This window comes from Mesocricetus auratus, unplaced genomic scaffold (assembly GCF_017639785.1).
Source record: "Mesocricetus auratus isolate SY011 unplaced genomic scaffold, BCM_Maur_2.0 Super-Scaffold_100031, whole genome shotgun sequence".
NCBI lineage: Eukaryota > Metazoa > Chordata > Mammalia > Rodentia > Cricetidae > Mesocricetus > Mesocricetus auratus.
The window spans coordinates 18031166-18054320 of NW_024429212.1; the positions used below are offsets into that span (position 1 = coordinate 18031166).

A 23155-nucleotide genomic window follows, 5' to 3' on the forward strand; every position below is an offset into this window, starting at 1 on the left:
CGGGTAGAATAGGGGGAAGAGGGAATCATAGGTTAGAAGACAGATCTGGCACCAGTGAGACCTCTAGTGATCTAAAGGGATGACACCAACTGGCCAGTAGTGGAGAGACCACCTTGAATGCCCATTCCTGATAATGAATTTTATGTCTATAACCATCCTGGAGCCTTCATCTAGTGACTGATGGAAGCAGAGGCAAACACCCACAGTTAAACACTGAACTGAACCTATGGAACCCAGGGACAGAGAGAGAGGAGCAATGAACAAATTGACAAAGAATGGGCTGGCAAAACCAGCAGAGACGGCTGATCTGAACAGGGGAGAGCTCTTGGACTCCAGACTGACAGCTGGGAGGCAAGCATGGGATTGATCCAGACCCCCTGAGTGTGAGAGTCAGTGAGGAGGCCTGGGCAACCTTTGGGACCCTGGGCAGTGGATCAGTGTTTATCCCTGGCATACAAACGGACTTCGTGTGTCAATAAGACAAAGAGGAATGCTCTCTCAGCCTGGACTCTTAGGGAAGTGCCTGGACCCTGCCCTGAGTGAAATGACAGACTCTAGATATCCCCTATGTGAAAGGAAGTGGCGATAGGGTAGGAGGCTGAGGGCGATGGTGGGGGGTGCGGGAGGAGGGGAGGGAGAGGGAACTGGCATTGACATGTGAAGCAAGCTATTTAAAATTAAAATAATAAAAAAGAAAAAAAAGAAAATTCACAACAGACATTTTGCAGGTAATATGGTGAGTACATTTTATCAATTGAGGTTCCCTCTCCTCAAACAACAGTAGCTTGTATCAAGTTAACATAAAACTAGTAACCATAGTTTTTCACTCAAGGAATCCAGGTTACCAGGAACATATCTAACAGCTATTAATTAATGAGTCAAAATTTCTCAGTGCCTAATAGCTTATATAAAACTATGCTTGCTTTAGAGAGTTTCTGCTAACTTACACCCTATCCAACAGTGATCTAATGATGTCTCCTTCCTGCTCTGAAGACCTTGAGAGAGGCATATTCCTTAAGTCTGTCTCAAAATGACAGCTTCTTTTGTGGAATCGTCATCATCTATATGTCTCTTGTCCAATGCATATACCTGTTTTTAGTGCTTAGATATGACATTGAATGAACTGAATCTTCTTTTTAGGATCTTTTGTAACTTATCACAGAGAAGAATTATCTGTGTTTGTGTCTGTGTTCTTCATGAAGCCTGTGCTGTTTGTATGTTTATTAGCATTGATTTATGACTGTTGTAAATAAGACAGTACCCTTTCAATTTCTTCATGCATGTTTCTGTGATGATGTCTCTCTACACTTGTCTTTTTTTTTCTTTATGAGACAGGGTTTCTCTGTATTGTTTTGGAGGCTGTTGGTCCAGCCTGGCCTCGAACTCACAGCGATCCGCCTGCCTCTGCCTCCTGAGTGCTGGGATTAAAGGCGTGCGCCGCCACTGCCCGACTACACTTGTCTTAATATATATTTTATATGAGTTCTTAAGACGCATTACTCAAGATTACTTAAGAAAATGTTTTTAGACAAATAATTTGGAAAAAAGTAGTCTCAAGCAACTCTAGCCAATGTGCTTTGTTTTTGAATTTGAAAGAAGTACCAATGAACTTTGTGAGTTTTTAAGAAGTTTGTATGTTAGGCCTCTCAAACTTATTGACCACAGACCCTTTTATAAAAATTGAATAATGAGAATAACACTGTCAAAAAAACTACTCTGATTTTTTCTAACAGAATTCACATGTGAAAATCCATCCCTACTACAACGGTTGATATGTCATATATGCACCTGCATTCAGACTAGGGGATCTCGAAGATTATGTTCTGATTATACAGAGACTACTAATCATGTTAGTAAAGGAGATTATTCCATGAGAATCAGGTATCTAATCTTGAGACTTGCTCAGAGTGAGAAATTTATTCTCACCTTCTTCAGAATCTTAGTCTAGCATGTGACTTGACAGCCTGGAAACACCTCATATTAAAGACCTACCTGTGAAGAAGCAGTGACTGCAATACATTTTCCCAGAAGATTTTGGTCTTGGTCACTATTATGCTTGGTGGTAATTGCCCTATTAGGAATATGGGGATCCCCAGGTTCCAGGTTGGGCTGACATTATTTCCTGCTGCAGTATCTGCTTAAGTATCTCTTGGCTCTGGACAAAGCACTCACATCTGATATTTGGCCTTGGTTTCAAAGATGCGCTTTCAGGATCTTCTGTTTCTGGAAAGCAACATGTTTTTTTGCCAATGAAATTCATTGGAAGATGAGGAGACAACATTTTTAGAGGTGAGGAAATAATAACCACATTTTTCTTTTCCTCATTTCTCCAAAGCACAAACTCTAGCTAAGAAAGTAATATTATTTTCATCTAATGTCAAGTTAGCTTTCCTTAAATGACTCAACTAATAATTCACATGTCTCTTGGCTTGTTAAGCAATTTAAAATTGTCTGAATAATATAGTAAATTAAATTTCACTATATGATTGGTTTTTTAAATAATTTATATTTTACAGTTAACCTTAAATTTGAAGAACATGCATTCAGAAATAAGAAAAAGATAGAGAAAAACAGGAAGATTGCTACTATATTTGGAAGAATTCTCTCATGACTTAGATTTCTTAAAAATATGAAGTCCTTCCAAATGTGGCAATAGTGTTGGATATACATGTGCTACTGAGGAGACAGTCTACACCTCTCTGTTTCCATGTGTATGCATGATAATTACTCTGCTCCCTTTACTCTAAATCACTATTTTTTTGAAAAATTATAGAGAATTAAAAGCATTGCTTTCATAATAAATGCTTACATATAAAATGTGAGTAAATTAAGGTGCTCATGTCTACTATTTCTTCAATAAGGCTGAGTTATGTCAGTAAGTTTGGAGCTAATGGCTGTCTCAGAGGAAAAACTTGAAAACAATATATAGCAGCTACCTTAACAAAAAAATGTTTCTGTAAATTTCATTTTACAGCATTATAATGTTAAAATATGGTTTCACACAATTTTAAGCTCATTCAGGTACCTTGAATGAACAATGTGGACTGTGCAAAGTTAGAAAAAATAATTATATTTTTCAATAAATATGAATGGTAATAGACATATACACAAATACATATATGTTAACTTTTAATTAGATATTTTCAGAAACATACTGTTTTATCACACTATTTAATAGATTCATTAAGCACTGTTTGCTAGTTAAGAGAGGAAAAAGAGAGAGTAATAATTTAATAGGATGATAAAGGTAGAAATTTATTAAAAGTACATTTATGTCTATCTTGTTTATAAACAATTGTTTATTATAAACATAAAGAAAGGTATTTAAAAGAAACATTTATACTCATTTAGCATTTCCCTTTCCTTTTAGGACATGTTGCCTGATCTGTGAAATGGGTACATGTGTAAATTTATATGGTTACAAACAAAGTAACTAAGGGTTTCAGGAAGGATGCCCAGGAAATAGACACTGACAAGTAGGCAGAAGTTGGTAAGCATAATGAAAGTAATCTTAGGAAGACACACAGTATGAGTAAAGAAATTAAAACTTGATTAAGTGAGAAGTAGCATATTGTTATTTTGGATACCATTCTGAAAACAGAAAGGAGGATGAAAATTATGCAAAGTTTGAATTACATGATAGCATGAGAAATTGGCATTTTTAGAAAAGTAATCTTACCTTGATGAAGTCCTATTTTTATGTTATTTTATGACCATATGAGGTCAAGTAATGAAAGGTTACAGACAAAAGATAAGTGGTCACCTACAAGATTTTCTATGTAGGATATTCATAAAATGTCTTTAATAAAATCTAAATGAATTGGGAAACTAAAGGGTTTTGCTCAATATACAATATACATTTGAATGAAAATGACATTATATATCACAGTACTATGAACAATGTATATACACAAAGGAACATTTTAAAATCTAAACAAAGCAACAAATCAATTGAACTTGCATTCTCTATTGTTTGTATACTATGAAGTTACAACAAGAAGGAAAATAGTTTATAAAACACAAGTTCAAAGGTGGCTATTGAAAGTAAAAACTGAGTCTTAGTTACTATAACATAAAAATAAAACGCTCAAGTCTAAAATTATTTTGCAAGGCTCTAAAATTATTCCAGACTATCTTCTTTCATATTATAAGAAAAATACTGGCAGAAAAATAACCCATTCATGATGTCAAACAAACAAGTAAATCACTGTGGTTGCATAGTTTGTTTTTAGCATGGTGTTTACAAATATACATTTCAGGTAGAGATGTGCAGTATCATTTCCTTTTACTTTCTCCGCAACTGCATCTTTATTACATATGCATTTAGGAATATCTATATGTATTTATGCTGGTCAGACTTATGATGTTACTTGTATGTGTTTTCAGGACTGAACATTTGTGATTGGTTAACATATTGGTGTGCTCTTCCCTGGGTAAGACTATTTTTCCCACTCTTTCTTATTCCTTTGTTGTTTGTAGTTCTTTGTGTACCTCTGTACCTTTAACAGTTCTCAGTGTACTCTATATTCTTTGACTTTCCTCCTGGAAACATGGATCTCTATCATCTGCCTGTCTGTCTGTCTGTCTGTCTATCCATCATCTATTCATCATCTATCTCTATCTTTTATCTCTATCAGGCTACCTACCTTCTATCTATTATCTGTCTGGCTGTCTATCTCTCCTCCATCTATTTTCTGCCTATCTCTAACACAGAACATAGCCCATCTTCAACCTTTAGGGTCCCTGTCTCTCAAGGAGATTTCTGATCTCTTTTTATTTTCTTTCTATCTAACATGCATTTCTGCACTTGTCACCCTCCTTTTAATGAGTAGAGTGATGACAGTTAACAAGAGCTCAGATGGCGATTTCATCCTGGTGGGCTTCTCTGATCAGCCACAGCTTGAAAAGATCCTCTTTGTGGTGGTGCTCATCTTTTACCTCCTGACACTGGTAGGCAACACAGTGATCATCCTTGCCTCCTGTTTGGATTCCATGCTCCAAACACCCATGTACTACTTCCTTACCAACCTCTCTTTTGTGGATATCTGCTTTTCCACCAGCATTGTTCCTCAGCTGCTGTGGAACCTCCATGGTCCAGCCAAGACAATAACTTCCACAGGCTGTGCTATCCAGCTCTATGTGTCTCTGGCTCTGGGGTCGACTGAGTGTGTCCTCCTCGCAGTTATGGCATTTGATCGCTATGCTGCTGTTTGCCAGCCGCTTCATTATACCACGGTTATGCACCCACGCCTCTGCCAGTCTCTTGCAGGAATAGCATGGCTGAGTGGTGTGGGCAACACACTGATTCAGGGTACCATCACCCTCCGCCTACCTCGCTGTGGGAACCACAGGATTTATCACTTCATCTGTGAAGTTCCTGCCATGATCAAGTTGGCCTGTGTAGACATTCATGCCAATGAAGTGCAGCTGTTCATGGCTTCCTTGGTGCTGCTCCTCCTTCCCCTGGCACTCATCTTGGTATCATATGGGTACATTGCCCAAGTACTGATGAGGTTAAGGTCAGCTCTAACCTGGGGTAAAGCTCTTGGAACCTGTGGATCCCACCTGCTGGTAGTAGTGCTCTTTTATGGCACAATCACTGCTGTCTATATCCAGCCTAACAGCTCCTATGCACATAGTCAGGGGAAGTTCATCACTCTGTTGTACACTGTGGTTATTCCTACTCTAAACCCCCTCATCTACACTTTGAGAAACAAAGATGTGAAGGGGGCTTTGAGAAGGCTGGTGAGAAAACATAGCAGCATCAGAGAGAAAATTCTTGCCAAGTAGAGATATAAATCTGTTCTCACTAATATGGAGGTGTTGATCCAGATGCATTACCCAGGGCCACCCTGACACAGATGGTCCAAAACTAAACTAACAGGTCTCTCTGGAGAGCTACTAGCAATAAGACCACTCCCCTAGTTATCACACTCCGAGATGTCCCATCTAGACAGATGTTTTCTTCCTGATAATTACATTATCTAATAAACTGAAAACATTTGCTGTTGTCAAGACTCCTACAATCAATTTTCTTTTTTATAGCCACTCTTTTATTAATAGTTCTGTATCTACCTTATTAGAACAAGTATGTCTGTTAGTGATCTCTTTTGTATAAAGTATGTTTACAGCTAGCTAGAGGTTTTTGAGCCATTCTTTAGTAGTGTGTTCATGTGAGATATTGCTTTCCATATCCTTGAACCAAGATACGCTGGTCATGACCTAGTCTAAGCCAGATACCTGGGCTTTTTCCCCTTATTGGTCTGCTCCAGTGGGTTACCTAGTGGAGTTTTGTTGTGTTTTATATGCTGTGTTTTTGATAAATGAGGTTTTCACTGAAATTTCAAGTTTACATATCAAATTATGTCCATTGGATGGTGATTACTGAGCTCTGAATTTTGTATTCAGAATATTAGGTAGTTTTAAAAAATCAGATACTCTTAGAAATTCAATCCTTTCCAGGAAAAAACATACAGGAAATTTGTGGACCAATAAAATGACTATGAATTCCTAGGTTCTCAGATTCAGCCTTCTCTGTTTTGTTTGTAACACCCTTTAAATGTTTAAATAATGTGAAATGATTGGCTTCTATAACTAGGCTACTCAGAGTTAAAAAATCTTATAAAATTATAAATTGAGCAATTTAAGGAAAAAATGTGTTTCTTAAAGCCATATAAAACTAAATATGAAAGTCGCCCTAATTATCTTTTTGTCTTATTAGTAATTAAATGTCAAATTAAATAATCCATTAATGGCATTAAAAAATAAGCTTGATTACTGAAATTGATTGAAGTAATTCATAGAACTGCCCTGTTTAAAGTTAGATTGCTAACTTCCTGGCATTTTCCACTTACATTCACAATAAATTTTACCCACTATTCACTGCTTCCATCTGATTCCAAGAGGCTTGATATTGTTACACAGCCAATATTATAAACTAAAAGCAAAGGGAAGATAGTGAACCAAGATTTCAATAGATAAACACTTTATAAAAATTACAGCGCTTTCATTTTTAAATTAAACAAAGATGTAGAAATTTAGACAGTATGAAGTATTCAGTATTCGGAAAGCATGATAGATCAGCAGAACAAAATAGAGGGCTCAACCATAATCCTTGATATCTTCAGCGGCTTTGCTTATGATTGTTTATTTTTTGACAAACCCATGTAAAATACTTATCATATTTTATTAACACATATATGTGTCTCTGTGCATGTGCACAGAACTGGCATTGTCCAGGTGGGCACTGAGAATATTGTAAATAAAACTCAGGTCCTTTTAATAGTTTTATATTTTAAATTTGTTATATTTGCATACCATAATTAAATTATCATATTCTGAATTTGAGTGTATATTAGCAATAAGATAATTGAGCTGCAAAGATGACTTAGAGGCTAAGATCACTGGCTGCTCTTCCAGAGGCCCTGAGTTCAATTCCCAGCAGTCACATGGTAGCTCACAGCCTTCTGTAATGAGATCTGGTGCCCTCTTCTGATCTGCAGGCACACATTTGGGAAGAAGATTGTATACATAATAAATAAACAAATCTTTTTTTAAAAAATCTGGCTGGTCTGGTGGTGATGAGTTATCCTGGCTTGTCTGACTTGGGAAGTATCTATCTCATTATGACATCAGAAGGACAGATTTGGTGGGTAGAATTTTTTCCTTCCTTCCTTCCTTCCTTCCTTCCTTCCTTTCTTTCTTTCTTTCTTTCTTTTTTTCTTTCTTTCTTTTGTCATTAAGAGCCATTTTATTTCTACGATCCTTTAGCATTGTTGGGTGTGGGTTCCATAATCCAGTTTTATAAAGTGGTTCTTTACTCTCATAACATTTGTGCCACTGTTGTGCAGGCAGGTGCTAGAATTCTGTTGACATGCCTAGCTGGGGTAAAGGACCATTCTTTTACTGTCAACTGTATTATTCTCTATGAGATTATTTTCTATTATATAAGCAGTAACATTAGTTCATGGATATTACCAATTATCTATAAAAATATTTAGCTGGGAATATCTTAAAGAGTAATAAGAAAAGTAGAGTGTAAGTGGAAGGGAAAGCAAGAAAACTCTTATGTGGCAAATTTAAATCTCCACAGAAAATGTTCTCATTGCCACAGTTATAAACAGTCAACAAACCAACAAACAAAATATCTCACAAAGGAATAGGAAAAAAATATTTTGAAACCTGTTTGTGAGCTTATCTCTTTTCAGAGTCTGGTGGCAAGGTAAACTGTGCCTTTGTCAGCTGGAGAACTAGTAGTAGCCCTCCAGAGAGGCCAGAGGCCTGATTTTTACTTGTGAAGAGAACTGAGAAAGCAGCTAAAGCCTTGAGGGAGGAGCTGGCATATACTTGATGCTGTTAAACTGGCAAAGCTATCATTAGCCTAGTCATGAATGCCATGAGGGATCTAAGAAGGATAAATTATAGCTAGTATATAGTCCAAATATCCTATGTATCAATGAAAATAATGGAGACTTAACCACTACCTAGAACAGTTGCCCAAAGCTCCCATGGCTTTGTTGGGGGCAGAAGTATCCAGTCTTCAACTGCTATACAGAACAGTGTATAATCTTTAGCTGTCATACAGGACAGCATAGACCTTTGGCTGTTAGAGCCAGGTCTGAGAAATATGTTCTGTTCAGAAGGCACTTGGGGGACTGATCTTACTTTAAACAGGTAGAATAGGGCAACCAACCCAAAATGTGAAGTTTGTGTGGAGCCTTGGCTGTATGCAAGGCATGGGAAAGCTCTTCCCAGTAGTTAGTCTTATCACAATCCAGGTTGAGTTGTTGTGCCCCATTGTCTTCTTTGGAGACTTTGGTATCAGTAAGTTACAGTAAACTTTTTCCATTAAATGTTTTAAATTCCATACTCAATAGATCTCTGAAAGTTTTGAGGACCATTGTCTATTAAGTATATCTAAACTAAACAAACTTGGCTTGCTTTTAGTTGTTTTGGGCTTCACATTGAAAACATACACAGGAGGCTAAATACAGCTGGTTCCCATAGTTAATTACTTGGCATGGCTACAAATATAATTCTGAATACAGTAAAGAATTTGATAATTTATAAAGTGAACTATTAACTTGCATGTCTAACTATCTTTAACAGGTTATAATACATTTCTGTTTTTTTATAAGATTAGGATTTTTACAGCTTTATTCCTACTGTTTGAACATTAAAAAATAACAGTTTCAAATTGAAGCACTTTTAGTAACAAAACAAAATTTTTAATTATAAATGCAGTTCATTGGGAGACCCCCCAACTTTACTGATCTTTTTATAGTGTGCCATTATAAAATATCAAAGTTTTTGTGTGAATTAGTTTATCCAAATATCTAAAGCTTAAAAAAGCAAGCAAAGGGAAACCAACAGATCCAGGTAAAGAAGGCCCTGCATCCCGGCGTGCCTTCCAATGACTCGTGACAGCCACAGAGCTTCCCATCCTGCTGGGAGCCAAACACCACAGATCCCAGGTCTTCTCTTCCACCAACAAGACCAGGGGACCAGCTGGTCCTGCAGGACCAGGTAAAACAGGCCCTGCATCTGGGCCTGCACAGAGCTTCCAATCCTGGCAGGAGCAAAGCACTCCAGGTTCCAGGACTTCTCCTCCACCAACAAGACCAGGAAACCAGCAGATCCAGGGACCAGGGGACCAGGGGAGAGGTTAAGCACACCAGATTCCTGGTCTTCTTCTCCACCCATGGGACCAGAACTAGGATGATGAATAGAAGAACTACCAGAGTATTGGCCTTGCTAGCACCTACCGAAAGGGAACCCTGGTCCCCTAACCACCAGACCAGTAAGGGGCTCTTTCTGAACCCATTAGAAGAAGAGATGGGAAAGAGACAATACAAAAACATACTCAGCAACAGAAAAACAAATATGGCACCGCCAGATTCTAGAGACTCCATACCAGGGAGACTCCAACATTCCAATGCAAATGAAGCAGAAGAGAATGACCTTAAAACCACCTTCATGAAAATGATAGAGGTCCTAAAAGAGGATATAGGAAAATCCCTCAAAGAAATGGACGAAAAAACAAACGAAAAATGCAAGAAATGGAAGAAAAAACAAACCAAAAAAGCAGAAAATGGAAGAAAAACAAATCAAAAAATGCAAGAAATGGAAGAAAAAACCCAAAAAAAATGCAAGAAATGGAAGAAAAAGCAAACCAAAACTGCAAGAAATGGAAGAAAAAGCAAACCGAAAAATGCAAAAAATGGAAGAAAAAGCAAACCAAAAAATTCATAAAATGCAACAAATGGATGAAAAGATAAACTGAAAATTGCAAGAAACAATTCAAACAGTGCAAGGGTTGAAAACTGAAATAGAGACAATAAAAAAGAAATAGAAAAGCTGGGCAAACCGATACAAGCATTACCAACAGAATACAAGAGATGGAAGAGAGAATCTCAGGTGTTGAAGATACACTAGGAGAAATGGATTCATCAACCAAAGAAAATCGTAAGTCCAACAAATCCTTAACACAAAACATCCAGGAAATATGGGACACCATGAAAAGACCTAACCTAAGAATAATAGGTATAGAAGAAGGTGAAGAAAACCACCTCAAAGGGGCAGAAAACATATTCAACAAAATCATAGAAGAAAACTTTCCCAACCTAAAGAAACACATGTCAATGAAGGTGCAAGAAGCTTACAGAACACCAAATAGAGTGGACCACAAAAAAGTCCCCTCGCCACATAATAATCAAGACCCCAAATATACAGAATAAAGAAAGACTATTAAGAGCAGATAAGGAAAAGGGCCAAGTAACATATAAAGGCAAACCTATCAGAATTACACCTGACTTCTCCATGGAAACTCTGAAAGCCAGAAGGTCCTGGATAGATATTCTACCAACACTAAGAGACCATGGATGCCAGCCCAGACTACTATACCCGGCAAAGCTCTCAATCACTATAGATGGAGAAAACAAGATATTCCATGATAAAACTAGATTCAAGCAATACATATCCACTTTACCAACAGACAAAAGAACAAAGGGGTGGAATTCCACACATAATTCCAACAACAACAACCATTCCAAATCACAGAAGAATGAGCAATCTATGGTCATTAATATCCCTCAATATTAATGGCCTTAACTCATCCATAAAAAGACACAGGCTAACAGAATGGATTCAAAGACAGAACCCATCTTTCTGCTGCATACAAGAAACACACCTCACCCTCAAAGACAGACATTACCTGAGAGTTAAATGATGGGAAAATATTTTCCAATCAAATAGACACAAGAAACAAGAGGGGGTAGCAATCCTAATATCCAACAAATTAGACTTTAAAATAAGATCAGTTAAAAGAGATGAAGGAGGTCATTACATACTCATCACAGGCGAAATCCACCAAGATGAAGTTTCAATTCTGAACATCTATGCCACAAATACAAAGGCATCCACGTTCATAAAGGAAATATTACTAAAACTTAAATCACATATAAAGCCCCACAAACTTATTCATCAGATGGTGCTGGCATAACTGGAGGCTGACATGTGGAAGACAGCAGATAGATCCATGTCCATTGCTATGAGCAAAACTTAAATCCAAATGGATCAAAGACCTCAACATAAATCCAGCCAGCAGGAGGTACCCTTAAACGAATTGGTACAGGAGACCTCTTCCTGAACATAGCTCCAGTAGCACAGACACTAAGATTGACAATCAATAAATGGGACCTCCTGAAACTGAGAAGCTTCTGTAAGGCAAAGGACACAGTCAGCAAGACAAAAAGGTAGCCCACAGTTTGGGAAAAGATATTCACTAACCCCACAACTGATAGAGGGCTGATCTCCAAAATTTACAAAGAACTCAAGAAGCCAGTCTCCAAAACACCAAAGGATCCAATCAAAAAGTGGAGTACAGAACTAAATAAAGAATTCTCAGTAGAGGAGTCTAAAATTGCTGAGAGACACTTGAGAAAGTGCTCAACATCCCTAGACATCAGGAAAATGCAAATCAAAACAACTCTGAGATATTATCTTACTCTTGTCAGAATGGCTAATATCAAAAGCTCCAATGACAGTTTATGCTGGAGAAGTAGAGAGAGGGGAACACTCCTCCACTGCTGGTGGGAGTGCCTACTCATACAACCACTTTGGAAATCAGTATGGAGATTCCTCAGGAAAATGGGAATCAATCTACCACAAGACCCAGCAGTTCCACCCTTAGTCATATACCCAAAAGATGCACACTCATACAAGAAGGATGTCTGTTCCACTATGTTCATAGCAGCATTATTTGTAATAGCCAGAACCTGGAAGCAACCCAGATGCTCCTCAACTGAAGAGTGGATAGAGAAAATGTGGTACATTTACACGATGGAGTATTATTCAGATGAAAAAATGGAATCTTGTTTGCAGGCAATTGGATGGCACTAGAAGAAACCATCCTGAGTGAGGTAACCCAGTCACAAAAAGAGAAGCATGGTGTGTACTCACTCAGTTATGGATATTAGACATGAATCAGGGGAGGGCCAGCATCCAATCCCATTGCCAGAGAGTCTGGGAAACAGAACCTTCATTCAGCAACTGATGAAAGCAGAGGCAGATACCCACATGCAAACACTGAACTGAACTCCTGGAATCCAGTGTCAGAAAGGGAGAACTAATGAGCAAAGGAGTTAAGACTGGGTTGGTTTAACCCACAGAAACATTTGACCTGAACAAGGTGGAGCTCTTGGACCCCAGATTGATGGCTGTGTGGAAAGCATGGGACGGACCCAGGCCCCCTGAATATTGGTGTCAGTGAGGAGGCCTAGGTAATGTAGGGGGCCTTGGGTAGTGTTTATCCCTGGCATATAAATAGACTTTGAGTGCCCATCCCATGATGAGGGATGCTCTCTCAGCCTGGACTCTTGAAGGAGGGCATAGACCCTACCCTGGATGAAATGACAGACTCTGGAGATCCACCATGGAGGGCCTCACCCTCCCTGGGGATTGGACTGGAGATTGGGTGGGGCACTAGGGGGCCTAGTGGGGAGGGATGGGAGAAGGGGATGGAGAGGGATCTGGGATTGACATGTGAAACAAATTTGTTTGTAACTTAAATAAAAGAAGGAAGAAAAAACCAAACCAAACCAGAACAAAACAAAAGAAAACAAAAATAACCAAATTCATGATTCATTTTAAAAAATAATATTGTCCATTCTACCCCTGTCCTCTGCCTCCCAAAACTGTACAAACCTTTCCATCTTTACATTTCCTAAACACATAAACACTCTATAGGACTGACCTTTGCCTGTTTCACCTGTCTTTCTAAAACTAGAAAACATTGTTCCCTCTTGGCCTCCTTGTCTACAAACTCTTGCTACAGCCTCTCTGTTCACCTGTAAATCTGACAAAGTAACTCCTGGATTCCCTCTCACAATACCAATCTATTCCCACCACTGTCTCCCTTAACTCTTACTAAGGCCCCTAATACCTTCCACTCTCTCAGATTCCACCCCTACAATCTTCTCTTATCAAAAGCACATCACTTGAGCCGGGCGGTGGTGGTGCACGCCTTTAATCCCAGCACTCGGGAGGCAGAGGCAGGCGGATCTCTGTGAGTTCCAGGCCGAACTGGACCGATAGCCTCCGAAACAATACAGAGAAACCCTGTCTCGTAAAAACCAAAAACAAAAAAAAATCACTTGAATTCCTTCCCTGTCCTCCCATCAATCCATCCATGATTATCCCTTTGCCTCAATATTCCCCAGATCCTTTTTCCTTCTATCCAAAACTAAACTACATCCTCCCCATACCTCTTATACACAAGAGATTTCTCTAGATACTTCTGCCTATTCCTTTTATACAGATGGCAACTCCTTCTTGTCAGATGGCCACATCATACCAACCCCTCCATTATCAGTAAAGACAATAATTGTGCAAACATGACATCATATCAAGCTATCATTTCATCCCTTATGACTCGCTCCACTTACCTACAGGCTACCCTACAGATAACAACATACATAGCCCCCTTCAACACAGGACATCATTTGCTACTTACATCAAAAAAATCACTCTAATACTAAATCCCTTTTATTCTTTCTCCAAACACACCTTATTCTTACCCCCAGAGATAAGACTTTTTTACAAAACCAAACCCACACTTACAATATGACAGCTGACTAACTCTGCCTCCACTATACAACCATTTTTCCCTTCTCATTCTTCAAGTTATGATGTTCTGATGTTATGACAGTCTATGAAAATGTTTTAAGGTTTGTAAATACAAGTTATGAATGTCTGAGGATATAAAAACTTTTTTTGGTTTTTATGAGACAGGGTTTCTCTGTATTGTTTTGGAGGCTGTCGGTCCAGCCCAGTCTCGAACTCACAGAGATCTGCCTGCCTTTGCCTCCCGAGTGCTGGGATTAAAGGCGTGCGCCACCACGGCCCAGCTAAAAACTTAATTGTAAAAGTCTGTAAAATGTTTTAAAGTCTAAGGATATGAAAGTTTAAGTAAATTGTAAGAGTTTTGGAAAGTGATTTATCGGTCTGAGAAAATAATTTAAGGTATCTGAAAAGTTATTTCACATCTTTCCTTCTGTCCATGTTATTGTTTCGATCCCCAAACTTTTAATGACTCAAAGACATAAACCTACTGCTCTTTTACAATATAGACTTATCTAAAACTTTTTGTCTCATTTACAAACAAAATTTTGTATAAGCTTCAGGAAATAGACTTAAATCCACCTATCACAAATCAAATGAACTCCAGATAAGTACTCCCATCAACCAGCAACCTAAATTTCCCCACCTGTCTGTTCCTGAGGGTGGCATCATCTCTTCCCCTTTCCATGGTTTGGGCTCCTTGTTGTAGAATATTATTTTAAGATACTTTACAGGTTTCTTGCTAACCCCATAATGGCTCCCTCTTTCCTTGTTATCTCTCTCTCTCTCTTTTTTTTTTTTTTGCTCTTTATGTCTGTCCTCCCCCAACTCAACCTTCCTGATCCCTCATGTTCTCTTTCCCCTTCCATTTCTTCCCTCATGGCTCCTATACCACTCTCCCTCTCCCTACATGCTCTTAATTTACTCAGGAGATATTGTCTATTTCCCCCTGGAAGGGAGGGGTGATTAACTTATATCTTGCTTAGGGTCCTCCTAGTTTCCTGACTTCTTTGGGATTATGTGGTATGTAGGTTGGTTACCCTTTGTTTTATGTCTAATAAAAACCCAGAGACAGATATTGGGGTTCAAGCTGAAGATCAGAAAAGCAAAGCAGTCAAGCGACCAGAGAGCTCTTAACTCTACCAAGGCTGAGATGATCCTGTTCTCAATGTGGTTGGAGACTAATTGCCAGCAATGAGACCCTGTGCTCCTGACGTTTCTTTTAACATATGTTTAGTTAGGTTGATAGCAATTTAGAACACCAGTTTGTGAGGATACATCCCATTTGTTAGAGAGAACTGAGACAGCAGGTATCCCTGGAGTTAAGGAACAGGTTTGATCTTTGGCAAAAGCTGAGAGTCTGCAGTTTTCTGATCATCCTTGCGCTGTTCTGTAATCTCTTATTTATACTTCTCTTCATCAAAGAGCTTGCTCTCCTGGTGCCTGAGCTTGTGCAGCTGCTTTTTCTTGAAGTAAGCTTCAGTCAGGTGTTTAGGGATTTTAACTTTGTTGATATCAACTTTTTAGAGGTAGCGATGATAAATTTATGGTGTGTTCTTCACAGAGAAACTCTGTTGAGGGCAAGAGGTTCTGTCACAAGTAGCAAGCCACTGCCCAGATGCTGCAGGAAAACCACCCTGTTTCCCCTGTGGTGCCCAGTGAGGATGATCAGGACAGTCCCTGGAGTTATGGGGGCAGGCAGCTTTCTCATATGCTGACTAAAGGTCTTTTTGCCATGACTCAGCAGCTTCCAAGGAACATCTTCAGTAGGGTAATACCTGAGCATTTTCTAAAGCTTAACCACCCAGGTACCACCTTTCTTGTCACCACCAACGGGTTTAGTGACAGTAGCAAGGACCTTCTCCTTTTTCTTCTTCTTTTCATCCTTGGGTTTTGGGGTATTTTATTTTGTACAGGACCTTTCTGGAATCCATAGCAGATCAGAGTACCTGCCAATTCCTCTAACCAGGATACGGTTCTGGCTGAAATGGGGCTTCCCCTTCTTGGTCTTTTTAACCTTAGGGCTACCCTTTTTTGCTGCACCTGTGGCAGGGATACCAGCCTTCTTGGCCTTAAGTTTTTCTCTTTTGTGTCAGGCTTCGGCTTCCCCCAACCCCCCACCACCACCTGCTATCTTGTAAGGTGGGAAAAAGTGTTCCTGTTTATATACCTCTCTAGGGCTGGTATTAAAGGCACCACTTCCCAGCTCTTATGACTAACTAGTGTGTCTGTTGGAATTAAAGGTGTGTACCACTGCTGTCTGGCCTCTATGGCTGTGGCTAGATTTGCATTATGATCTTCAGGCAAGCTTATCATAAGCAATAAACACCGCAGAAGTCCAAGAATTATAATTTGTAGCAATGTTAATGTGGTGACAATGATGATAGTGCTAACCCTGAAACTACACTTTGAGAAGCTTCTACTGAAGGGATGCTATGAAAATAAAAACTTTTACACAGCATTTAGAGATGCTGTCACTGTTTTCAGATGTGAGAACTTAATTGTAAGAGTCAAAGAACCATAAAAAAGACCAACTAACTAACTAACTATCCAACAACCAATAAACTCCACATAGTCTCATTAGGCATTTTTATGGGAAATCCAAGGCTTTGGAAGTGGTATAAAAACTGGACCTGGGGTACGAGAGACAATTCAGTGGTTAAGACAGCTTGCTGTTTTACAAATGATATGAGTTCTATTTCCAGAATACACTCACAGTTGTGGCAGACTCACAACTGCAGAAGTCTAACTTCAGAAGACCTCAGACCCTCTTCTAGCCTCCACAGGACTTATGAACACACACACACATACACACACACACACACACACACACACACACACACACAGACAATTACTATCACAACCCACTTCCTGATTGATTTGGCCTTTCTAAACTGACTAGAGCTGTCTCTTACAATATGTTAAATGAATGAAGTCTTTACTTTCCTATAAATCAAGCATAGTTCTTATCAGAGGCACATTTCTTGCAAGACAGTATATTCTTCAAAATCTCCCCTGCTTTCATTCCTAACTCCAGAGCAATTACTATATTGTAGGGCCTACATGAGGAAACAGCTACCTCAAAAAACAACATCTTAAGTCGACAGGACTGATCTAAAAATTTTTAATGAAGAAGATCCTATAGTGGGAATCAGGTTATGAATCTGACATGGGGAAGTTTATGGTCATATAAACACTGCTATGTATTAGCAATTAAATTCATGGAAAAACTCTGCATCTGATTTTAATATACTTCAGAGATATGTTTTTAAAGTTCTGATACTATAATATCTATATTGAGTGGATAGTTTTTGTTGCTATAATTGTCTTGACAGAATATTTGAGTGTCAGGAAGACCATGTACAGAACACCTTTCACTTTACTGCAACCTATTTCCTATCCCAGCAAGCAGAGCCTTTGTTGAAAGAATGAAGAAGTCATGCATGATGGTGTATGCATGTAATTCAGTCATCAGGAGGCTGAGGAAAAATAATAATCAATTCAAAGTCATTCTGAAGACCCTTGAGGGGGTAGACAAGCCATCTAAGTAACTTAATAAAACAGAAAGCAAGAAAATTTACTTCTTCTGATTCTTAGTGGATGAGGAGAGTTGATATTTGGGAATAGTCTCAGGGAATTTTGTTTACCAGACATATATTCATAACCAACACAATGCTGTACTTTGTGCTAAGATCCAACCCATTAGATATTGCACATAAGAATATAAATACCAAATTTTCTAAGCAAGGTGAATGAAGGAGAGTCTCAGTATTTGGCCATGTCTAGGCAATGTAATATTATCTTGGTAACCAATTATATTCAGGTTATCAGTTTTTTCAAATTATTTACTATTCTTTATAGTAAGAAATGGATTTTGCCTCATAATTTGATTTATAAAAGCACACATATACTCACTCATTTAGAGGAAAGATAAATAAATAATGTAACAAAAAGTAGGTTAGATTACAACTCACAGTTTAAATGTACTAACCAGACTGTGTAGATAAGTTGGTGCCTTTTATCTCTAACCTTTACAATAGATTACTGTTTGTCTTGTTTCTTGTTTTAGTATATTTTAAGAGATTATTTTCATTCAGTGGAATGCTTGTTTTTATAATAAACTTTAATTTAGTGTTGGCTCAATGGGTAGGAGCACTTGCTAGGCAAGCAAAAAACAAGAATAAAGTGAATCTCTAGCATCCATGTAAATTCTGAGTGTAGCTGCAGAAGCCTAAATTTCAGTGCTAGGGAGAAGTTGACAATAGAAGGATCTGGAGGATTGCTAGCCTTACATGCATACATAAATGATATTTATAATATAATTAAGGAGAGTGTCAGTTTAGAAATATGATAGTGGTAGGTTCTCCTCCAAAATTGATAACCTCACAATCCCCAGGTAGTTGACTCATTACTAGTACCATAGTTTTCCTGTCTACCTAAAGGTGTGTGTGTGTGTGTGTGTGTGTGTGTGTGTGCATATGTACTTTAAATGGAATCTTCCTATCTGGGATGACAATTCTCCCTATTAGAGTCACAGACTATCTAAGAATAATCCCACACCAGGAATGAAAAGCTTCCTTTGAGTTGCTGGTCAGGTTGCCTAAGAGACTCCCCAAACATTTTTACTAATTTTTTATTTAAATTAAAAACAGTCTTATTTTTCATACCAATCCCAGTTCCCTCTCCCTCCCATCCTCTCACTGCCCCCACCATCTCCCTATCCCACCCCCATCCACAACTCTGGAGGCCTCAACCTCTCCGAGAATCCTCGAATATTATAGGCGACTGCGGCTGCCCTTTGCTACAACCCAAAAGTAGAAGGTATGTCTCTATTGCTGAAGATACCATGCACTACAGTCACAGGACCCAGAGGATCTGAACTTGATTTAAAAACCTCCTTAAGAACTAATTTTCATGGTACCAGAAGGCTTCAGATATAGAGGGAAATGCTGAGACATCAGAGAGAAGGAGCAAGCCACAGCACACCTTACCTCTTAAGCATCTTAAGAAGAGAGCAATTTCCTCTTTGTCCTTGCTTATATACTGTTACTGCCCAGCTATGTCACTTCCTGCCTGTCTGTACAGACCTCCAGACCTCTATAGTTAGCTAGTGTCAAGCTAACCACTATTCTCTGACTCCCAGACAGGCTTTATTTGTACAAGAAAGATATCACCACATATAACCCTTTTTTGTCTAAAAAATAAAAAAAAGTTATAATGAATATAAGAAAAAGTATATACTCCATTCTCTGACTCCTAGACAGGCTTAATTTGTGCAAGAAAGATATCACCATGTAACCCCCTTTTTGTCTAAAAAAATAAAAAAGTTATAATGAATATAAGAAAAGCTATGTGCAATAAGAAAAATAACTATATACAAGATATACATGGCAAAAAGTACAATGTCTAGTCCAAAGTCTTGTATCTAATTTACTTTCTATTCTAATATGCACATCAAATTATCTTTTAAACCTATAATTTGGTAAACAGGGAAAACTATAACTATACTGTTTAGTCTTCAACTCCCTCAGAGACCCAGGAAGGAAATAATGTTAACTGAGTAAACAGGAAGTGTGAGAAAAACAACTTCTAAAGAATGTGAGAAATGAAACAGCTGGCTGCTTGGACAGTCACCCAAGACTGCTCTGCAATGTGGGGGCATCCATCTTCAGCCAATAGGCCTAGCACATCTGATAGCATTCTGTGAACCAGGATAACCTGAAGGATTGGACCACCTTGTCTTTGCAAGGTTTTCAGTCACTCCTTTTGGTGTCCTGTTTGTCCAATTTGGACAGCAAACTGTCAGCAGTTGAGGCAAGGGCACTTTCTTTTCCAGCAGCTTATGTTTATCACAAACAACTCAAACTCCATATGGAGTTTCTTCAACACCCATCATCTTCTCTGATGTGGATTGGTGCTGCCAGCAGCAGACATGTCTCATTGTCATAGAGAAAGAATCTATGTTATTAAAACATGTTAAATGCCATATTCTGTGGATCTCTGATGTGTTTGAAGATGACCTGTGTAGGGATGAACCCACAATACTGCCCACGCCCAAAGGGTCAGGGACAGGGAATGGGCACAGGTGAGATATTTAAGGAAAGGAAAAAGAAAACCTGGCTTGCTCTTGGTAGCCTGCCATGCTTCTGATCTTCAGCTTGTGTGTAAGTTCTTTCTCTGGTAAATAAATATATTAACTTCCATATTGCATTGACCTCCCTCATCAGCCCTGTCTTTCTAATATATCAGTTTGACGTTGAAAACATACCTAAAGTGACTACCAATTTGATATAGTTGGCTAATTACTAAATTACATTTACTAATTGTCTTATATTGTTCATAATAATGACTTTTAAGGACTAGAAATTTGTATCACATGGTTAAATGAACTGTATAAATACAATACCTAGAATATTAGAAACAGCAAAATTAATCTCAAGTTTGCATCAATATACATAATTTGTATACAATATACAGAAGTCTAATCCATTGTAAATAATTTAAAGCAAGTACTTGCTTTTTAAGAGTAGATTCAAAGCTGGGCATTGATGGTGCATGCCTTTAATCCCAGCACTTAGAAGAGAGAAGCAGGGGAATCTTTGTGAGTTCGAGGCCAACTCAAAAGTAAGAGTAGATTCAATATTCTACGTTTTCATCTCAACATCTCCATATACTCCCTTATTCTTTTCAGATTAGATCCAGTAATCTACCCTTTGTATCCTACCATTTCTGGACCTCTCTCTCTCTCTCTCTCTCTCTCTCTCTCTCTCTCTCTCTCTCTCTCTCTCTCTCTCTCTCTCAAAACAAAACCTTGAATCTTGAAATCTCCTTTGTTCAACTTTCTTCCTGATCATAAACAACAACATTTTGTAACCAATTCCCCTAAACAATGACAAATATCCATAACCCAAAGAGTGACCAAAAACCACCCTCCCCATCTTTGGGAAATGTGGGAATCATGTTCTTAAACTACTTCCTGCTGTCTGTGGGTGACAACATCTTTAGGGGGTCCTGAAAAGAAATTTTGGTTAATTGTATCATTTGTTGTCCAGTCTCTATATAATGGGCAGATACAAGCCTTGTATCCATTGCTAGCTAAAGTAGTCTGTGAGGCAACATCATCTCAGCAAGTCACCACAAAATTGTTATGAGCAGTTTTTAGTTCAAAGTTGATCTTTAGTTGGTTTTTGTTCAGCATAATGCTATTGTGATAGTCCTGGCGAAATTGTTGTTGTGGGGCCCCATCCTCCTTTTGGAGACTTCAAAAGTCACTTTTAAGCATGGCCATGGTTTACTGTAGAAAACTGATAGAGACTCAAACAAGAAATCATATACATGAAGGTAGATAAAAACCTTATTGAGAATTGGTTAGTACTCTATATGACCATTAATACCATGATAAAAATTATGAGATTAGTAGTAACACTATAGTCCTAAATATTTGTTTTCCCTCTGTTCCATATCAGATGGCCCTTTGGACATGAGACAGAGATTATATCTTTTACTTTAACAGTCATGCTTGGGTTTAGAGAAGGACAGAGCCATTCTCCAACTCCAAAGCCAGCGTTTAATCTTTAATTGGACTGAGACCACAAAAAGACTAATTGTAGTGAGATTCCCAGAGATGTACAAGGATAACACTAACTGGAAAACTAAGTAATAGCAGACAGACTACATTAATAGCCCCTACCTGATGATAAGGTTGGTGACTACCTTATGTGACATCCTAGAACACAATTAAACACAGAACTGACCCCCCTGGAACCCAGTAACAGAGATGGAGGAGTGATGAGCAAGGAGGTCAAGACCATGCTGATGAAACCCACAGACAGCTGACTGGACAAGGGTGAGCTCTTGAACCCCAGACTGATGACTAAGAGGCCAACAGGGGACTGATCCAGACTCCATGAATGTAGTGTCAGTGAGGAGGCCTCAGAAATCTCTGGGGCTTTGGGTAGTAGACTAATGTTCACCATGGCATACAAATGAACTTTGGGAGCCCATCCCACATGGAGGGATGCTGTCTCAGCCTGGACACATGAGGAAGGGCCTAGGTCTTGCCCTGGATGAAATGACAGACTCTGGATATCCCCCCAAGGAGGGCCTTACCCTCCCTGGGGAATGATGTAGGGATTGGGCTGGGGGTGGAGGGTGGAGGTGGGGCTGGTGGAGGGAGAAGGGGGGGAGCTGGGATTGACATTTGAAGCATGTATGTTTCTAATTTAAATAAAAACATACATAAAATTTTAAAAAGACTAATTATATTATATTTCTGTATAGAAATAAGAATCAAACATTTGGGAAGAATTATGATATTTTTCCCTTTTGTAAATGTGCTATACCAATAGGCCAATTTACTCTTTTTCTTGGGACAGTTTTATAGCTGTTTTGTCCCTTTTCTCCAGATGTCTCATGTGTCCAGTAGTCTCCTGATTCCTTATCAGGATACCTTCTACTTTTCTGGAAAGACAAAAAAATGAATCCCTTCCCCAACCCTAAATTTTGGGGAAGTTCTCCTTGGCAAATTATATCTGTTCAAATGAAAATCTATGCTAAATTAAAAACCTTTCTTTTTATTTAGACAGAAATGAGGAGATGATGGGAGATGTCATTCTGTAAATATGTTTCTCTTATTGGTTGATGAATAAAACAATGTTGGCCAATAGGTAAGTAAGATAGGTGGGACAAGGAGAGAAGGGGGATTTTGGGAAATGTAGTAGGAAGTCACCATATGATCCTGGGAGGAGAGGGTGCATGAGTCTGGTGTTCTCGGTGAGATAAGACCTTGTATAAATACATATGTTAGTAGTTATCGGTTAATACTTAAGACAGAACTAGCCAATAATAAGCCATAGATATTGGCCAACAGCATTGTAACTAATAGAGTCTCTGTGTGCTTTTGGGTTTGACACAGCACTGGGACCTGGATGGTAGGAAGACTTATAACAAGTGGTCATATACAACTATGATGCCTATGGAGAACAACAATAACCAGCATGGCAAATACACCTGAGGGAGAAATAGTGACACACACATC

At 38.6% G+C, this 23155-nt stretch overlaps 1 protein-coding gene and 1 pseudogene across 1 annotated transcript; one reads left to right on the forward strand and one right to left on the reverse strand.

The window, feature by feature from the left end:
• The first annotated feature begins 4836 nt into the window (after positions 1-4836).
• LOC101832295 (olfactory receptor 2G3-like) lies at positions 4837-5790 on the forward strand. Its single transcript, XM_005077420.1, has one exon. The coding sequence runs from the start codon at positions 4837-4839 to the stop codon at positions 5788-5790; it is 954 nt and encodes a 317-aa protein (XP_005077477.1).
• Positions 5791-15371: 9581 nt separating this feature from the next.
• On the reverse strand, positions 15372-18966 carry LOC101843691 (annotated as a pseudogene).
• Positions 18967-23155: the final 4189 nt, after the last annotated feature.

Excerpts from the sequence above, each read along its gene's own strand:
- LOC101832295 (XM_005077420.1), top strand. The coding sequence starts at position 4,837 with ATGACAGTTAACAAGAGCTCAGATGGCGATTTCATCCTGGTGGGCTTC.